The sequence below is a fragment of the Zingiber officinale genome, chromosome 1A (genome assembly GCF_018446385.1).
Source record: "Zingiber officinale cultivar Zhangliang chromosome 1A, Zo_v1.1, whole genome shotgun sequence".
Taxonomy (NCBI): domain Eukaryota; kingdom Viridiplantae; phylum Streptophyta; class Magnoliopsida; order Zingiberales; family Zingiberaceae; genus Zingiber; species Zingiber officinale.
The window spans coordinates 152,469,344-152,489,017 of record NC_055987.1 but is presented as its reverse complement, the minus strand read 5'-3'; the positions used below and the strand labels follow the sequence as shown (position 1 = coordinate 152,489,017).

Here is a 19,674-nt window from a genome sequence, read left to right as displayed (position 1 = left end):
AAACAAACTTTGATTTGATGAGGCATGTATGTCTCACCTAGCTTCCTAGTGCCAATACAAACTTGTAGAATTTTGAGCATAGTGCGCGGACATTGATCTACAATGCTCAAAAATAGAGTTCCTCATTTTGTAATTTTATGGAATGACACAAACTGATTAGTTTAATATGACTGAGGCATGCAGCTACGACTCTTTATTCTGATATTGTCATATGCTTCAGTACTAGTGCCCAGTGGGCAATGTATACCACTGAACAAATGGTTAATCATATATGGTGTGGCCATTGCCTTCTACCTCGAAGAGGTGGTGCCAAGAGTTGATATCATTGGTGATGGTCTCTTAAAGGGCGTTCTAAAGTAAAGTTCTCTTTCGGGTCGCTTGGTTATGTATAGATAGATTGATTCAAACAGTACTTGGATTAGATAATTCATTTACAGGAATTAGGTTGCGCGTAGCTTGCTTGCAGATTATAAACTATTTTGCCGTTGGTGTCTCAAATGCTGTATGTCATATACGTGGGGAAAAAGAAATCAAATTTAGACTAATGAAACATAAATTTAGAAGGAGAAAAAGGAAAATGTTTGTGCTGTCAATTCTTTTATATATATATTATAACATTTTTTATTTAATATTCTTGTATTCAGTATTCACAGCGCTGCATAAATTTTTGGTTCTGTTGAGGGTCTTGATGACTCGGTTTCCAGCTTTCAGGTAATAATAAAAATTCAGTTCAAGAACCTCTGTAAAGCTATGCCTTCACTGTTAATTGGAAATTTCCTTCCTAGATATTCAGTTAACCTGATGATAATTTCAATACTCCAACGTGGTGCATGTGCTTGGGTCGATCATAAACTAAGTAAAGTAGAATGTTGGCTTGCTTTATCAGTATTTTGCCATGAGGGGCTTACTTTCTAGCAAACGGAATTCTCTGGATTATGACCCTTGATCCGCTCCTATATAACAGGTGAGATTCATGAAATCCCATCTGTATAATAGATGGAGTCTATAAAATTTCATCTAGGAGTGAATTGTTTCATTCTTTAGACCGTACTTTGGTCCAAGGATCCGTGCTCTACTTGCTAGGGGTTCTTTTGCATCGAAGAACGATAACCTCGATCTGCCATCGCGTGCCTTTTTTATTTTTTTTATTATTATTTTTTATTTTGCATGCATCTGCAAGTGATCTTTCATTGTAGATATCAATGACTTGAGAGCAAGATTCCAGAAGAAGTTTCAGAAGAAAGGAACAAAGAATAAGAGACCAAGCGGAACGTTGCACTACTAATTACGTTTGCGTAATTTACCATATCACTCAATAAAAACAAATTTCAATATTTGATTATTATTTTTAATCAAATCTCGTCCTTTATTTGTTTTTCAATTTATTTTATTATCCAAATTAAAAAATATTGTTGATGAAATGACAACGTGGCCACTATTCACTCCGTTTTTAAACTCCGCCGCAACACAAATTAGACTTCAGATAAAGCATAAATCATGAAGATGACTCGGCAACCATAATTCTCTCGTCATTCTTCACTCCCTCAATCATCGATGGGATTGGATCCTTTGATCTCTTTATCCTTTTTATCTTGGTCCATTCCTGAATCAAGATAAGGAGATTGGTAGGAGGTCATGGCCCCCACCTATTAACAGGTGGGAGCCATTGCCTCCCACCAATGTAAAGATTGGATCATGAGTTGGTCTAGTTTTTGTGGACCAGAGGATCCATTCCCATCATCGATACCAATATCGCTAATATCGCTTCATCCAATTTTGTGTATATTTTTTATATTCTTAGACTCCGTTTTATTCTTCGACTCTGTTTAGTTAGGAGTAATATAATTAAATTTATAATGTAATAAAATTTATAATATAATATAATAAATATTATACTATTATATTGGGTGAAAGTTGGTGTCAATTATTTTTTTTAAAAAATATAATTTATATTATTATAAAATGATAAAAATATTTTACTATTTTTGTCGATGTATGGAGACATTGATGGTCGACGGTAGCGGTGGTGATGATAACTATCTCGATGACTGATTGATGCAGTAAATAGACTAGGAGTATATTTGACATTTAAATTTTATTTAAATATTGATCTTAGAATATAATTAGAACCTATATTATAAAATTTTATTATCTTTTATAATTAAGATTATATTATATTTATTTTAGAATGGTACTAAACAAAATAATTAATATTATAATATAATCTTAATTATATTATAAAGTTGCTTATCCCTAGGGGTGTAAACGAATCAATCCGTTCATGAACTATTCGAAACTCGATTCGATAAAAGTTCGTTTAAACTCGTCTAATAAGACTTGTTAAGATAAACAAACTAAGCACATGTTTCATAATATGTAGTTCGTTAGTTCGTAAACATGTTTGTTAAGCTCATAAATAAACTTTTAAATAAAAAATAATAATTTTAATATTTAATTTATATATTTTACACTCTACTTATGAAACATATGGATAAATATATTAATTTTATTTATTAGAATAAAATTATAAATTTTAATAAGAATATTATAATATTCTCTAAATATATAATTTAATTTTTAATAAATATTTAAATTATAATTTATAGTTATTAAGCTCGTAAGAACTTGAATAAGCTCGTGAGCTATGAATATATTTGTTAAATAAAATCTGATATCAGCTCGATTATAAACGAGTCAAACTTAAATATTCAAACATTCGACTCAGCTCGATTCGATTGTACCCCTATTTATCCCTCACCAAATGTAGCCTTCACCTGTTGCTTGACTTGGATATATATTTTTTAAATACACTATTAACCTAAATAAGAGATAAATTAATTGATATGTTTTAAAGATTTTAATTATAAAAATCTAGTCCAAAAATTACTATTCACATATTTAAAATAATATTATATTATTTTATCGTCCATTTTTTTAATAGTTCTAAGAAGAATTTTTGTTCTTCTCTTAATTAGATATTAAATTATGGATGAAATAATATTTTAATAATTTTTAAAAGACATCTTTTAATTTTTCTGTAAATTAAATTATAATTTTCAAAGTGCGTATATATAAATGCATTCTCCTAAAAAAACACTTTATTTTTTTTTTAAAAATAACACATAAAATGAATAATTTGGAAAAATTTAAACAACTTCCTTTAATAACACATAAAAGTAATCCACTTGTTTACGAAATCAAAGTTCAATCGTTAAGTTTGAGAGGATCGAGATTGACATATCGGCTCAGATCGGCTCGGCTCGGATCAGCTCGGTCAACGTTTTAACGGCGCTGGCGGCTCGTGCGAAAGCGTTAGCCGGTGATTCTGCCCCGGCGACCGATAGCCCAGGGCATCCAATCCGCATCCACCGCTCTAGTCTCCAATCTCTGTTCCCTCTCTGCTTTAAAAGCCCCCCGCACACCGACGCCCGCGTTCGTCGACGAAGAGTCCCAACCTGCATCCCTCCTCCTCATAGGGTTTCCGTTCTCCCCGGAGGCAATGGAGGCGCCGCTGAGGCCGTTGCGGCTTCGGTGCTCGGTCCAGAACTACGATTGGGGACGCCGCGGGGAGGATTCGACGGTGGCGCGTCTGTTCGAGCGGAACTCCGGCGCCGAGATCGATCCGTCTCGCCCTTACGCAGAGTTCTGGATGGGCACGCACGAGTCGGGACCTTCCTTTACTGGCTCGGATTCGGAGGAAGTTACACTTAAGAAGTGGATTCGGGAGAACCCTGGTGCTCTGGGAGATAAGGTCGTGGCGAAATGGGGAACGGACCTGCCTTTCTTGTTCAAGGTGCTTCTCCTCCATTAATTGGCATTTCTGCATCTTTCACTTTGAATGGGGTTTACACAGCCTGTTCCCAGCGTATTGGTTTGTGCTTCTCTACAGTTGTGTGCTGTCGAAGGCTTACAATTTGTTTTCAGTCAATTGTTGTTGAATTTCCAATTCCTTGTTAGCGAAGGAGTTTTAAGAATTCTAGTTCTGATTAAGTGGGAATTTGTGAATCGTGATTTCATTTTTTTATGTTTGGTATAAAACATTGTGCACTATGTTTATTATATACTTTTTACTCTCATGAATTCTGAAGCACAAATCTTACAATTGTCTAAATCAAAATTGCAATCTTGAATATTTGAAATAATACAATTTTATCCTTGCTTTTTTCACCTATGGCTAAAATATAGTAGAATATTAGAAACAGAATTCCAATTTTATAAAACTAGACGCTTCAAAACAAGCTGTTAAAATTTGTATTTTGTTGAGGTAGGTTTTTGGTATTCCTTGGGATATTAAGTTATGCTAAATTTTACTTGTTCTTGTATTTTGAGTAGATATTGTCTGTGGCTTCAGCATTGTCCATACAAGCGCACCCAGATAAGGAGCTTGCAAGGATGCTTCATAGGATGCGACCAAATGTTTACAAGGACCCAAACCATAAGCCAGAGATGGCGATTGCTTTGACAGAGTTCAAAGCGCTATGTGGTTTTGTCAGCATGGAGGTACATTAAGTATTCTTTCAGTTGATCTCCTGATTGCCGTCTGTTTCTCTTGTTCTCATATACTCCAGTTGTATTTCTATTTTATGTGTTTAGCTTTTATCTGATTAAATAACAAGTTCTTTATATTATTGTATGTATTTGCCATCTTTGCTACTCTAGTTTATATGTATGATTCAATTTTAAGATAATCAAGCAATAATTGATTTTTATTCTTGATTATCTTGTAGCCGACCCCACCTAGTGGAATAAGGCTTGGTTGTTGTTGTTGTTGATTCTTGATTATCTTGTTCAAGATAATGATTCAATAGATTGATTTTGATTCTTGATTATCTTGTTTAAGATAATCATGCAATAGATTGATTTTGATTCTTGGTTTTCTTGTATTTGTATAGGAACTCAAGGATGTCCTTATCGGCGTGCCTGAAATTGCAGAGCTGGTTGGTAATGATGAAACAAACAAAATTATATGCATGAGAGAGCTAAATGGCTATGTGAATGCAAAAGCTGTTATTCAGTCTGTCTTCACGAAGCTTATGTCAGCAAATAAAGATGCAATCTTGGCACTGGTTTCTAAACTAAAAAATCGCTTAGAAGCAGAAAATAAGGTAAACTGGTCTATTTATGTAGAGTTTGTTCACATATAAAAAAAAATCTGAAATTTAACGTTTGTTATTCTCTTATAAAAATTCTGATTCTAAAGGACACTGACATGTATGCCACTTTGTTCTTTGATCTAATAACTAAGAATGAAAAACCTCTATTAAATTTGCCAAAATAGAAACTGTCAAGTTGATGATCTCTTCTGTTATTTTTTCTTCTTTTGCCAGTAACATAAAGCTTTTCTATCATCTACTTAAATTGATTTTTGAAGTATTTCAGGTGCATGTCTAAGTGTCTGATTAGAAGGATTATAGAATGAAATTGTTAATAGTATATTTTGTTGGTTGCTACTCGGAAAACCTAGAGGTTCCACTGTACAAAAATTTTGTACAAAGGTCTGAACCTTTTTCTAGCTACCATGTGTTCTTTTAAATTAAATTTTGGATCGCCTGCGGAACTTAACACGTTTGATCCAAAACTTAATCTATTTGTTCTTTTAGGTTTTGACTTGGATCTCCTGCGGAACTTAACACGTTCGACCCAAATCACCTTAAGTTATTAATTCCATTAAATATTAATTTCCATAATCGGTTCCCAGTACTGACGTGGCGAGGCACACGGCCTTCTTGGATATGGGAGCAACCACCACCGACTAGACAAAACCTTTTATAGAAATCTAATATTTAATTTCCTAAAATAACTTTAGGTTAACCGAAAAGAACAATCAAATCACAAGGAAAAGAAAAACAAAAGAACACAACATCGAAAAACATATTCGAAATTCTAGAATCGTTAGCCTCTTGTATTTGGTATTATTTCCATAAATAACTAGTATGATGCGGAAAGAAAAATTACTAGTTATACCTTGTAGAAAAACCTCTTGATCTTCTACCGTATTCCTCTTCTAACCTCGGACGTTGTGTGGGCAACGATCTTCCGAGATGAGAAACCACCAAGCACCTTCTTCTCCTCCTAGCTAGGTTCGGCCAAAACAAGAAAGCTCCACCAAGGACGAAGAACAAACACCAACCAAGCTCCAAGGGATACAAGCTTTCTCTCCTTCTTCTTCTTCTTCTCCAAGTAGTATCCGGCCACCACAAGAGCTCCAAGCCAGAGAAGGTTCGGCCACCACCAAGAGGAAGAGAGGGAGAGGTTGGCCGGCCACACCAAGGAAAAGAGAGGGAGAGAAATAATAGAGGTTGTTCACATGAAGCCCTCTACCCCTTCTTTTATAATCCTTGGTCTTGGCAAATAAGGAAATTTAATTAAAACTTCCTTAATTATTTTGCCATGAAAAGAAAATTTTTATTTAATTAAAATAATTTCCTTTTCTGAAATATAATGGCCGACCACTTTTCCAAATCAAGGAAATTTTAATTCACAAGAATTAAAACTTCCTAATTTGTTTGAAATTTATAAAATTTCTCAAATAATTTTTCCTTCATGGTGGTTAATAAAAGGAATTTTATAAATTAAAATATTTCTTTTAAACACGTGGATAAAAGAAAGTTATCTAAAAATTAAAATCTCTTTTAATCTACAAATAAGGAAAGATATCAAATCTTTTCTTAATCTTTTGTAGAAACTTATAAAGAGAATATTTAATTTTAAACTCTCTTTAAATCGTGAACATGATTAAAATTGAAAGTTTTCTTAAAATTTAAAATCCTCCTTTAATCAACAAATAAGGAAAGATTTCAAATTTTAAACTCTCTTTAAACATGTAGATGATTTACAAAATAAGGAAAGTTTTTACAAAATTAAAACCATCCTTTTAATCTACAAATAAGGAAAGAGATTAATCTCTTCTCTTAATCTTTTGTAGAAAGTTATAAAAGGAAATTTTTAATTTTTAAACTCTCTTTAAAATCATGATATCCACATAAGAAATAATTTTAATAAAATCCTTTTAATATTCTAGTGGCCACCTAAGCTTGGGACCCAAGCTTTGGCGGCCACCTACTGACTCATCCATTTGGTCACCTATAGATGGGTAAGAAGGTGGGTATCGGTGGGTATAAATATCTATATCAAGAGGCTACGATAGGGATGAGAGGAGGAATTGGTTTTGGTCTCCGGATGAAATTAAGCCTCCGTGTTCGTCCCGACACACAACTTAATTTCATCAATAATTCATTCCACTAAAGAACTATTATTGAACTATCGCACTAATCCCAAATTACATTTGGGCTCCTTATTATGAGTGTGTTAGTCTCCGTGTTTAAGATAACAATGTCCACTAATTAAGTAAGTTCGACAACTCACTTAATTAATATCTAGCCAAGAGTAGTACCACTCAACTTCGTCGTGTCGGACTATGTCCACTGCAGGTTTTACGACAATCCTTATGAGCTCCTCTTGGGGACATTCTCAACCTAGATCACTAGGACACGGTTTCTATAATCAACAACACACTATAAGTGATATCGTTTCCCAACTTATCGGGCTTATTGATTCGTGAACTAAATCTCACCCATTGATAAATTAAAGAAATAAATATCAAATATATGCTTGTTATTATATTAGGATTAAAGCGCACTTCCATAATAATCGAGGTCTTTGTTTCTTTATAAAGTCGGATAAAAGAAACGACCTCTAATGGTCCTACTCAATACACAGTATTAGTGTAATTATATAGTTAAGATAAACTAATACTAATTACACTACGACCTTCCAATGGTTTGTTCCTTTCCATTGGTCGTGAGCTACTGTTTATAATTTATAAGGTACTGATAACATGATCCTCTACATGTGACACCACATACTATGTTATCTACATTTATTATAAATGTAGACATTTGACCAATGTGATTCTTATTTCTAGATAAATGTTTATACCAAAGCTAGGCTTTTAGTATACACTCTAACAATCTCCCACTTATCTTAAAAGACTAAGCTGCCATATTCATCTGATTTCCAACCCTTCAACACGCCCATAGCTCTTGCCTTAAGGACCTTAGTGAAAGGATCTATAGTTCATCACCGGCTGCAACAACTTCTCCTCGTTTATCTATTTCTCGTATTGGGTGGTACTTGGCTCTGTGTTTACTTGCCTTATAGACTTATGGTTTCTTTGAGTTTGCTCTACCAACATTATTACAATAAATTGTAATAATCTTTGACAAACCAGAAATCATATCTAAGTCTATCTTGAGGTTATTAGTCGTTCAGCTTTTATGGCTGCCTCGAGGCTTGCCATATACTAAACTTCATGGTGGAGTCCAGAAAAACTCCTATGCTTATCACTCTTCCATAGTTATGACTTTACCTCTAAAGTAAACACAAACCCGAGGTTGACTTATTATTGTCCCTATCCGATTGAAATCAAAATCCGTATAACCCATAAGGACCAAATTAATCGCCTTGTAAGCTAGCATATAATCTAGTACCTCAAGGTACTTGATATATCTTTCTTTGCGATCTCTGTCTTGTCTAGAGTTACTGATATCTCTAACTATGCCTTGGTAAAGCAGTTTACGATCTCGCATACATTGTCACCAAGCTTAAAGAAGCGCCTTTATTTCCTTTATCTCCTTTGATGTCTACAGACATCTTTAGATAAAGTTACTCTATCTGAAAGGTAAGAAACCTTTCTTGGAGTTTTGTATGCTTAAACGAGCAAGGATTTTTCGATGTATGAAGCTTGGGATAAGTAAAATATTCTTTTCGCGATCCCTTATTACTTTGATCTCGAGAATATTTACATTCCTTCATATCGAATTGTTTGACGACCATACCCTTACTTCGACAACACTTTGATATTATTTCTAACTACCAAAATGTTATCTACGTATAATACAAGAAATACCACCACGCTTCTATCACGCCTTTAGTATACACAAGACTTATCCGGTTACTAAATAAATCCATAGACTTTAATAAACCGGATGTTCTAACCTTGAAGCTTTGCCTCGGTCCATAGACTGATTGAGCTTGACTCTTTGCCCTTTGCGATGAACCCTTCCGGTTGCTTTATATGGATACTTTCTTGAGACTTCCATTAAGGAATGTTGTCTTGACATCCACTTGCGAATAGATAAAAGAATCAGGATAGACTTAAGATGGCTACCGGTGAAAAGTTTCCTTTTTCATAGCCTTGCCTTGAAAGTTTCTACCTTCCCATCTATCCTTCTTTTCTATTATAGACCTTTTACACCCAAAAGCTTTTACACCACTTGGTGGTTTTCAAGCTTCAGATTTTATTAGAATACATATATTCTAATTACATTATTCATTACTCTTTGCGAGATCTGCGTATTTATCTTGGAGTGCTTGTCGCGTGTCCGGAGATCGGTTCATGTCCTTGGATCGAGTCCAAAACTCTCCCAAAACATGAATCTTTTAAGGTTGCTAACAACCCTCCCACTAGACATTTTTTTAATTGTGTATCATTTGTGATACGTGTTGCGATTTCCTTGTGGTATCTCATCTTATACAGTTGGTACTAGATTAGAAATGTCTTTTATTATTTCCTTAAGAACAAATTTACTTATGAGCACGTGGTTCATTATATAGTCCTTTTCTAAAAAACAGTCATTGATGCTAACAATGACCTTCTGATTTTTAAGACTATAAACCTACTTTTGTTTATCTAGGATAACTTACAAACAAGTGAACTCCTATCCAACTTATCATTATCTCTCATATGTGCTGGATTACCCGAATCCGAATATGCTTCAAAATAGGCTTACGCCTATTCAGCAACTCTATATGAGTAGAGAGTTATGACTTTGGAAGGTACTACGTTCACTTCCGTTTCCAGAGCATATCCTTAAAACAAATTTGGTAATTTTCTGAATAACTCATCACCTATCTAATTATTCCATAAGAGTCCTATACCTTCTTTCTACTACACCATTCTGTTGGGGTGTACCAGATGCAGTTAGTTGGGATTGAAATCCAACTTCTGATAAGTGACTCCTAAATTCTCCCAAGAGGTACTTGCCACTACGATCTTACCATAGTGACTTTTACTTTAACATTTCTCCGCATCAGCCTTGTACTCTTTGAACTAATCAAAGTACTTAGTCTTGCGGCACATTAAGTAAATTTATTTGTATCTTGAATAGTTGTCTATAAAATAGACAAAATATTCAATACTACCTCTTGTCTGGATAGTCATAGGATCATACAAATTAGAATGAACCAATTTCAACATATATTTGACTCCATACCCTTAAAAGTTTCTTGGTTATTTTCTTTCTAAGTAAGACTCGCAGGTTGGAAAGATTTCCACTACCAATGAACCCAAAAGTTCATCAGCTACCAATGAATCATACTCAAGTATAACCTAGCTTTTAGACGCCAAAGATATAATTGGTTCTTTTCTGAAGGTTGCTTTCTCTTAAAATTAGAAGATGTATTACTAATTTCCATTTGTTGCATCGTGGGAGTTATTGGATTATAAATTGTCAACCATCATACCGGAATAGATAATTTCCTTATTTTCTTGATAACATCTTTGTTATCAAAATAAACAATATCTATAATAGTTTAGAAGCTGAATCAGGTTCTTTCTAAACTTGATACGTAAAACAATTACTTAAAATCCATATTTTATTCTTATCGAAGGATAAACATCTCCCATTGCAACAACTACCACTTTACATAGCATTGCCCATGATTTACTTTCGTTTAGTTGTCGGGTTTCTGGAACCCCTGCAAAGAATTGATTAATGGCATCTTGTATCTACACTTCAGGTTCTAGATAACACCACTGGACGTGTTTCGACTAATGAATTAAATACACCTAAATTGTTCTTAGTTATAAGAAATCCACCTTAATGTCCAAGTCCTATTTCCAATCATATGATTGGGACTACTAAGTCTTTTCTATAGTATGACTACTAGGGATTGACAAACATCCTAAGAATCACAAAATATTTGGTCAAGATCAACTCCTTAAAATCTCCGTGAATTTTGTATATCTAATCGAAGAGGAGATTTTATTCATTAATTTTATTATCTCGTCAACTTTACTTTACGAATAAAATTAATAGTTGATCATCTTTGATCAAATATTTGGTCAAAACTCTTTCAATTTAAAATAACATTGATTCCTCAAACAATATTATTTAAATTCACCAACACTCAAACACCGTGAATTTTCGTACGCCACGTTAGTGTGGACGTATCAAAATTTAAACATTTGTAAGAGGAAGGTTTATTAATTATCTTGTCGATAAATCTTTATCAAATAAAATTACCTCAACACCGTGAATTTTGTATGCCACGTTAGTGTGGACGATACAAAATCAAACATTTATAAGAGGGTTTTAATTTTATTATCTTGTCAACCTTTTTTTGTGACAAATTAATAGTTGGTTTTCTTGATACACAAATAATAGCGGTGACTCGATGGGAGGATATATTACGTCTAAGTGTATACCATTACTGACACTAAGTCCATTAATAAGATTATGCCTTTTCGGAAGATCACACGCTCTTAATTAACTTCCTATAGTCATCCAAAATTGGAAGTACGTTACAGTGATCCATAAACAAGCTCATCCGTTATGGAGGAAGGCACTCGAGCCAACGCAAGTTTATTTGCATCACTTACAAACCAATAAATGGAGACCGTGGGATTTATTTAAAATCTCTCCCACTTAGTTATTTATAAACGAGGAATTTTAACTATACTAGTTTACTATACAAACACAGCACAATATAAAAGCGATAAATAGAAAATCTAATTTTCAACTATTATGACTTTTATCTATTGTTGTCCTCCGTGTGTCACCAACCCTTGCTGCTAGCCATCGCCATCGGGTCTAGTTGTCGCGTCCATCTTGCTCCTTGTTCCGCTGCGCCTCAAAAGTTCCACGCTTGCAAGATTCGATTCGCGACATATATAGAATTTTACATTTTCGATCCTATATTCCTCGAAGGAACGTATATATCTAGATCAAAAATAAAATCCTAATAAAACTAAATACGACTCCTGTATTTTATAATACAATCACGCACACACAAAATAATGATATGTCCAAGGGTCCAATCACATAATAACTATAAGCCATAATAGTTGGATCCTGCATCCACAAAGTTAGCATCCTACTATTATCCCGCTTAAATATGTATGACATGTGCGTAATTAAACTAATACCAAATACATGAGGCAAAACCCTAGCTCGATAATTGTTGGTTCTTCTCGGAAAACCTAGAGGTTCCTGTACAAAATTTGTACAAAGGTCCGAACCTTTCCTAGCTATTATGTGTTCTTTTAAATTAAATTTTGGATCGCTGCGGAACTTAACACGTTTGATCCAAAACTTAATCTATTTGTTCTTTTAGGTTTTGACTTGGATCTCTGCGGAACTTAACACGTTCGACCCAAATCACCTTAAGTTATTAATTCCATTAAATATTAATTTCCATAATCGGTTCCCAGTCTGACGTGGCGAGGCACTGGCCTTCTTGGATATGGGAGCAACCACCACCGACTAGACAAAACCTTTTATAGAAATCTAATATTTAATTTCCTAAAATAACTTTAGGTTAACCAAAAGAACAATCAAATCACAAGGAAAAGAAAAAACAAAAGAACACAACATCGAAAAACATATTCGAAATTCTAGAATCGTTAGCCTCTTGTATTTGGTATTATTTCCATAAATAACTAGTATGATGCGGAAAGAAAAATTACTAGTTATACCTTGTAGAAAAACCTCTTGATCTTCTACCGTATTCCTCTTCTAACCTCGGACGTTGTGTGGGCAACGATCTTCCGAGATGAGAAACCACCAAGCACCTTCTTCTCCTCCTAGCTAGGTTCGGCCAACACAAAGAAGCTTCACCAAGGATGAAGAACAAAACACCAACCAAGCTCCAAGGGATACAAGCTTTCTCTCCTTCTTCTTCTTCTTCTCCAAGTAGTATCCGGCCACCACAAGAGCTCCAAGCCAATAGAGAAGGTTCGGCCACCACCAAGAGGAAGAGAGGAAGAGAGGTTGGCCGGCCACAACACCAAGGAAAAGAGGGAGAGAAATAATAGAGGTTGTTCACCATGAAGCCTTCTCTACCCCCTCTTTTATAATCCTTGGTCTTGGCAAATAAGGAAATTTAATTAAAAACTTCCTTAATTATTTTGCCATGAAAAAGAAAATTTTATTTAATTAAAAATAATTTCCTTTTTAAAATACAATGGCCGGCCACCTTAAATCAAGGAAATTTTAATTCACACAAGAATTAAAACTTCTAATTTGTTTCGAAATTTATAAAATTTCTCAAATAATTTTTCCTTCATGGTGGTTAATAAAAGGAATTTTTATAAATTAAAATATTTCTTTTAAACACGTGGATAAAAGAAAGTTATCTCTAAAATTAAAATCTCTTTTAATCTACTGAATAAGGAAAGATATCAAATCTTTTCTTAATCTTTTAGAAACTTATAAAAGAGAATATTTAATTTTAAACTCTCTTTAAATCATGAACATGATTAAAATTGAAGTTTTCTTAAAATTTAAAATCCTCCTTTAATCAACAAATAAGGAAAGATTTCAAATTTTAAACTCTCTTTAAACATGTAGATGATTTACAAATAAGGAAAGTTTTACCAAAAATTAAAACCATCCTTTTAATCTACAAATAAGGAAAGAGATTAATCTCTTCTCTTAATCTTTGTAGAAAGTTATAAAAGGAAATTTTAATTTTTAAACTCTCTTTTAAAATCATGATATCCACATAAGAAATAATTTTAATAAAAATCCTTTTAATATTCTAGTGGCCAGCCACCTAAGCTTGGGACCCATACTGACTCATCCACTTGGTCTTGGCCGGCCTAGCTTGGGTTCCAAGCTAGCTTGGCCCCGTTGGATGGGTAAGAAGGTGGGTATCGGTGAGTATAAATATCTATATACAGAGGCTACGATAGGGATGAGAGGAGGAATTGGTTTTGGTCTCCGGTGAAATTAAGCATCCGTGTTCGAACACACAACTTAATTTCATCAATAATAATTCATTCCACTAAAGAACTATTATTGAACTACCGCATCAATCCCAAAGTACATTTTGTGCTCCTTCTTATTATGAGTGTGTTAGTCTCCCTGTGTTTAAGATAACAAATGTCCACTAATTAAGTAAGTTACTGACAACTCACTTAATTAATATCTAGCTCCAAGAGTAGTACCACTCAACTTCATCGTCATGTCGGACTAAGTCCACCTGCAGGGTTTAACACGACAATCCTTATGAGCTCCTCTTGGGGACATTCTCAACCTAGATCACTAGGACACAGTTTCCTTCTATAATCAACAACACACACTATAAGTGATATCATTTCCCAACTTATCGGGCTTATTGATTCATCGAACTAAATCTCACCCATTGATAAATTAAAGAAATAAATATTAAATATATGTGCTTGTTATTATATTAGGATTAAGAGCACACACTTCCATAATAACTGAGGTCTTTGTTTCTTTATAAAGTCAGTATAAAAGAAACGACCTCTAATGGTCCTACTCAATACACTCCAAGTGTACTAGTGTAATTATATAGTTAAGATAAACTAATACCTAATTACACTACGACCTTCCAATGGTTTGTTCCTTTCCATTATGGTCGTGAGCTACTGTTTATAATTTATAAGGTACTGATAACATGATCCTCTGTGTGTGACACCACACACCATGTTATCTACAATATAAATTAATTGAACAACTTCATTTATCATAAATGTAGACATTTGACCAATGTGATTCTTATTTCTAGATAAATGTTTATACCAAAAGCTAGGCTTTTAGTATACACTCTAACATATTTGATAATCAGTAATTTGTCACATGAGTTCAATTTGCCTGGCACATTAAATTTTATTCCTTTTTAGTTATCTAAATACTGTTATCCTTGTACACCATTCGAGCATTTGAGTGTTATTACTTATTGCTAATCATATCTGTTTGCGCTTTCAATATTTTTGATCGATCAGTTTTCCTAATATTATTTCTGTTAATGTTGCAAATGTGTACCATTTTCTTCTAAAATTTCTGCAACTCTATTGAAATTTATTTCTCTTAAAATTTATTAGCTGTGAGCAAATTTATTTCTCATAGCTTTCATTTCTTGTGAATTATCTGGAATTAGTAGAAACACCTAACTAACACCTTTGAAGGAGCAGTATCTGAACTCAAATCTCAAATTTGAGTTCTCATACAAACAATAGTTTGAATGAGCACAATATATCAAAATAGTAATCAAGAATGCCATTTGTTGATCTTGTGGCAAATTTTGCTTTGCCTCCAATTATGACGAATATAATTTGTTAGATTGAGTACTTAGACTCTTCCGTGTAATAGTTTAATGTTTTTACCTGTTGTAAGTGGCAAAGAAGGCATGCATATTAGCGCATGCCACATACAATGTTATCTGAATATACAGATTGCTATGTTTGTTAGCCACTATTTCCAAGAAAATTTTGTCTACCTTAATTTTTTCTTTTTCTTTTTATCAAGATTCCTTGATATGCTGTGATGTCATGTTGTACAAGCTTTTCTTTACCTTCTTGTTTTGCAGAGTGTTACTGGTTTTATTGTGTGAGTTAAATTCTACATTGAATCATGTTGCTTGAGTCCAGTTGTCATTTATGGGGTTTGTTGGCTTGCATTGTAATGAAATCTTCTAAAATTAACCAAAAACTAACAGAGATTCTTCAAGAGAAAGCCATTCTTTCAAGGAAGTTTTGAGGGCTTATATATTATTTACTCTAGTTTTTTTTTTCTCTCTTCTCATTTCTGACTAAGTAAACGTGAAGCCACTTCTGCTATCTGACTGAATCAGATTAAGAGGTCCTGTGAACATGAATTCATTCAATTGAGCCTAATATTTTCTGACTCCTATTAGGTGAAAAGGGTCATCAATCTCATTGCTTATACAATCTTGTACAGTGCTATTTCAATTCTACTCGTAGCAGTTGATGTCTAAATGGAGGATGGGCCAAGGCAGATTAGAGAGTAAGAGTAATTCCTTCTGAATTCTTGAGTTTTTAGTGTAGGCAAGGCACAACATATCTAAGTTTTGTGGAAGTCACCTTGCATCACATCCTACAACTAACTCTAAGACTATGCCAAAACCTGAGAAGCATCAGCCTTAATTGTTTTAATTGTTGAAAACATCCGTTAGGCAACCAACCTAAAGCATTGGCCTGCTGTTGTATTTCTGTGTTGAGTTAATGTGCAATGCAAATAATCTATTTGTTTTTCTTACTGTTTGATGTTTTGATAATTATTTTACCTCACTTAGATTAGGAGGTTATCAGAGAGAGAACAACTAGCACTACTTCTGGAGAAGCAATATCACGCTGATGTTGGTGTTCTGGCAGCCTTTTTCCTCAATTATGTGAAGCTCAGCCCAGGTGAAGCGCTATATATTGGTCCAAATGAACCCCATGCCTATATATCAGGTGAATGCATTGAGTGTATGGCTGCATCAGATAATGTTGTGCGAGCTGGACTGACACCTAAGTACATAGATGTTCCAACACTTTGTTCAATGCTCACATACAAACAGGTGTGTTAATTTCTAAACCATTTTTTTGTCTTCATGAAATTATTTGTATTATGTGAAGCTAATATCTAGTTTTTTAATGCATAACTTATTGTATTATTTGCTCTTCCTCTTAGGAAAATATGTTCCAACCAATGGTTTTGGTGATGCATTATGGTTAACAATATTTTTTTATGAATCCTAGCGAAAGAGAGGGTTTGGCTTTCCAATTATTATTTGTTGGTAGCTAATGCTTCAGTCTCAAGTATTTTATGTTACTATCTTAACCTTATACAGAATAGGTGGATCTGGGTAGGTAAGGGGTTAGTCCAGCGTCCTCTGTTTCTATATTCCATTTAGAAGAATCAATACCATTATATAAATGAATGTTTGGTAATGCTATAATTTCGTGAATAAATTGGAGGAACTTTGTGCGTGCTGTTGACTTCCTAACTGCTAATTTGTATGGTGAATGATGCTTATCATCTTCAGTGTTCTTGAACCTGCACCTAAGCAGCCTGTTCAACAAATAATCTGAGTCCGAACTGGTAATGGAGGACACCCCACTGAACCTAACTCTTGAGCCATTCAACCCAAAAACCAGGTACTGGCAAGACCTTAAGTTCCCTGCCCATTTGGAACGACTATAGCCAATCACCTTGGAATATCACTTTTTCTTTTTTTGGCTAATAAGTTTAGTATAACTCAAGTATTATGGATGAGTAACTTTCCTCTTCTCTCTATAATCATTGTTTGAGCTCTCATCTTATTACCTGTTTACTAAGCTGGTGAAAACTTGTCTCAACTTGTACAGGCCTTTCCTCAAATTCTTCGAGGGATTCAATTAAACCCTTTTATCACACGGTACACACCACCATTTGACGAGTTTGAAGTTGATTGTTGCATTCTTCCATCAAAAGAGTCCGTTGTTTTTTCTCCCATACCAGGACCATCGATTTTCATCATTGTGACTGGAGAAGGCCGACTGCAGACAGGTTCTACAGATGAAGAACGGGTCATGGAGGGAGATGTGTATTTTGTGCCCGCTCACAATGAGATTCATCTAAGTGCTGCCCCTGACAAACCTATTCATTTGTATCGTTCTGGAGTGAACAGCAGGATTTTTGGTTAGTGTATTCTTCATTTTTTTACTGCAAGGTTAAACGTTCTGATATCCAATTCTATTCAGTAAATATATCTATATTCAAATTTCAATAAGATGTATAAGAGACAGACAATTGGTAGTTGCTTTATCCATCTTCAGAAGAATGTTTTACACATTTATTTACTTGTTAATCTTTTGCTGTAACTCGTCCTGAAGATATTTTTCCTACATTACACCTTTGACGTATGGTCTGCCCAAGCTGCCTTTAGTGCATATCCAAAATGTGTCTTTAGCCAAAAGACGATAGCAGGTAGAGAGGCCTGATTGATCTAGTAAGGCCGAGTATTGTGGTTGGTCTAAGAGAACTCAGTTTGGATGACGCGGTCTTAACTCGGCCGAAATGGTGCACACTGCTAGTTGACTTCCTTCCTAAACATACAACTGATTGTTTGGACCACGCTGGGACTAAAAAACCTCAATCGGCGCCTTAGGGTGCATATTTTAGCTCTTTAACATTTTTCACATTCGTAGTCCCCCTTATAAGGAGGCTTAGGGGACAATGCACTTCTTAGCAAGCGAGCTGTGCTAATTAAACCTGAAGTCTGAGTATCTGACATGACATGATCTGCAGATTCAAATGTTGTCTATATATATATATATATATATATATATATATATATTTATTTATTTATTTATATTGATATTGATATTGATATTTGAATTTTCAATGCATGAACAGGGCAAAATTAAGAGGTAGATAAGGAGTCCAAGTGTCAAAAATCAAGAGCCTACATTTGGTAATGGTAGGTAGAGTTCTATTCTTAGGGCCAACTTACCTACTTCCCTCATCCAAATCGATATCTATCTCTTCCATGCGACAGGCTGCTAACATTGTTCCCTTCTGAACACATGGACTCACCTTCTGGCAACACTCCATTTTATCCTTCTTCCTCGATCTGCCGGTCAATGAATTAAAGAACAAATTATGCCCACATAAGTTGGACTAGCAATTACGGAAATTAGTACGACTTCTTAAGCTAAGAAATTGACCTTTCTGTTTCTTCCTTGAAAGTTTGATGGCAGCCTTATTTCCTTGACAGTTCCAACCTCTGAATACTTAGAAATCAACAGAAGCAAACAAGGAAGAGGGACAAGTAGTATTATGACCTGTATGACTCGATTGAATTACGACTCGTGTTTATTTTTCCTCCAGTTACCAGCTTTAAAGGTCACATAATGTAAACCTTTGCAGCTCATCGAATGTCTATCATTCCAACCTTCTGAGTCAGAGTGACTCATTCAGCTTTACACCTCCAACAAATCTCACAATGTTCATCTCACTTACGAAGAATTCTATTGCTGGAAGCAATTCCTATGGCGTGCGCGCGCGATGGCCTCGACTTTTTTTATTTTTTTTTCCCGAAAGGTGGTCAAAAGTTTCGCATTTGTCAAACTGAACTAACAAAGGCCTCTCCTGCATACGTGGCTAACATCTCCTGGCCAGATTGCGTGTGCCCCGTGTTTAACACTAACAGTCCCACAACTGTGCAGTCTTATCACCAGGATCCTGGAAGAACATCTTCAACATGGCAGATCGCCATCTCGCCATCTTTCACTCTGACTCCAGTACCTTTAGTTAGCAGGTCAATACGATGACCCGGGAAAACACGTTAATCACGTGTTCCTTATCCTCCTCGATAACTAAGTTCACTGTGCAAGCTCTGGATAAATTAGTATATTTCTGAAAACTTTAAAGGGTCAATTAAAAAAGCGACAAAGCAAAAAAAAAAAAAAATTCCATCGTTTTTTTTAACTTTAGCGTTTGTCATCAAAATTTTCCACTTTGAATAGAATACTCTCATCTCATCTGCATTCTGCAATTGTTTTTTTCGAAAAAGACAGCTTCAGAATAAATCTATCTTCCACCAATCAGTGCGACACGAAAGCCTACAAGATCTATGAGCTCTAGATGAGTGATCCCCACT

The 19,674-nt window shown here is 34.6% G+C and overlaps 1 protein-coding gene across 2 annotated transcripts; it reads left to right on the top strand.

Moving 5' to 3' along the window:
• The first annotated feature begins 3,230 nt into the window (after positions 1-3,230).
• On the top strand, positions 3,231-17,845 carry LOC122037998 (mannose-6-phosphate isomerase 1-like). 2 transcript variants are annotated; one of them, XM_042597529.1, is made up of 6 exons: positions 3,231-3,793; positions 4,333-4,500; positions 4,893-5,105; positions 16,342-16,608; positions 17,399-17,448; positions 17,532-17,799. In XM_042597529.1, exons 1-6 carry the CDS (start codon positions 3,500-3,502, stop codon positions 17,590-17,592), a joined length of 1,053 nt encoding a protein of 350 aa, XP_042453463.1. In that variant the 5' UTR covers positions 3,231-3,499; the 3' UTR covers positions 17,593-17,799. The 2 variants fall into 2 exon arrangements, with proteins under 2 accessions (XP_042453463.1, XP_042453462.1); XM_042597528.1 differs by having other exon boundaries at positions 17,399-17,845.
• The last annotated feature ends 1,829 nt before the right edge of the window (positions 17,846-19,674 follow it).

What these genes read in the sequence shown, in the direction of transcription:
- LOC122037998 (XM_042597528.1), top strand. Translation starts at nt 3,500, where the DNA reads ATGGAGGCGCCGCTGAGGCCGTTGCGGCTTCGGTGCTCGGTCCAGAAC. An exon ending in ACCTGCCTTTCTTGTTCAAG is followed by an intron (nt 3,794 to 4,332) that starts GTGCTTCTCCTC and finishes TATTTTGAGTAG; the next exon opens with ATATTGTCTGTGGCTTCAGC. An exon ending in GTGGTTTTGTCAGCATGGAG is followed by an intron (nt 4,501 to 4,892) that starts GTACATTAAGTA and finishes GTATTTGTATAG; the next exon opens with GAACTCAAGGATGTCCTTAT.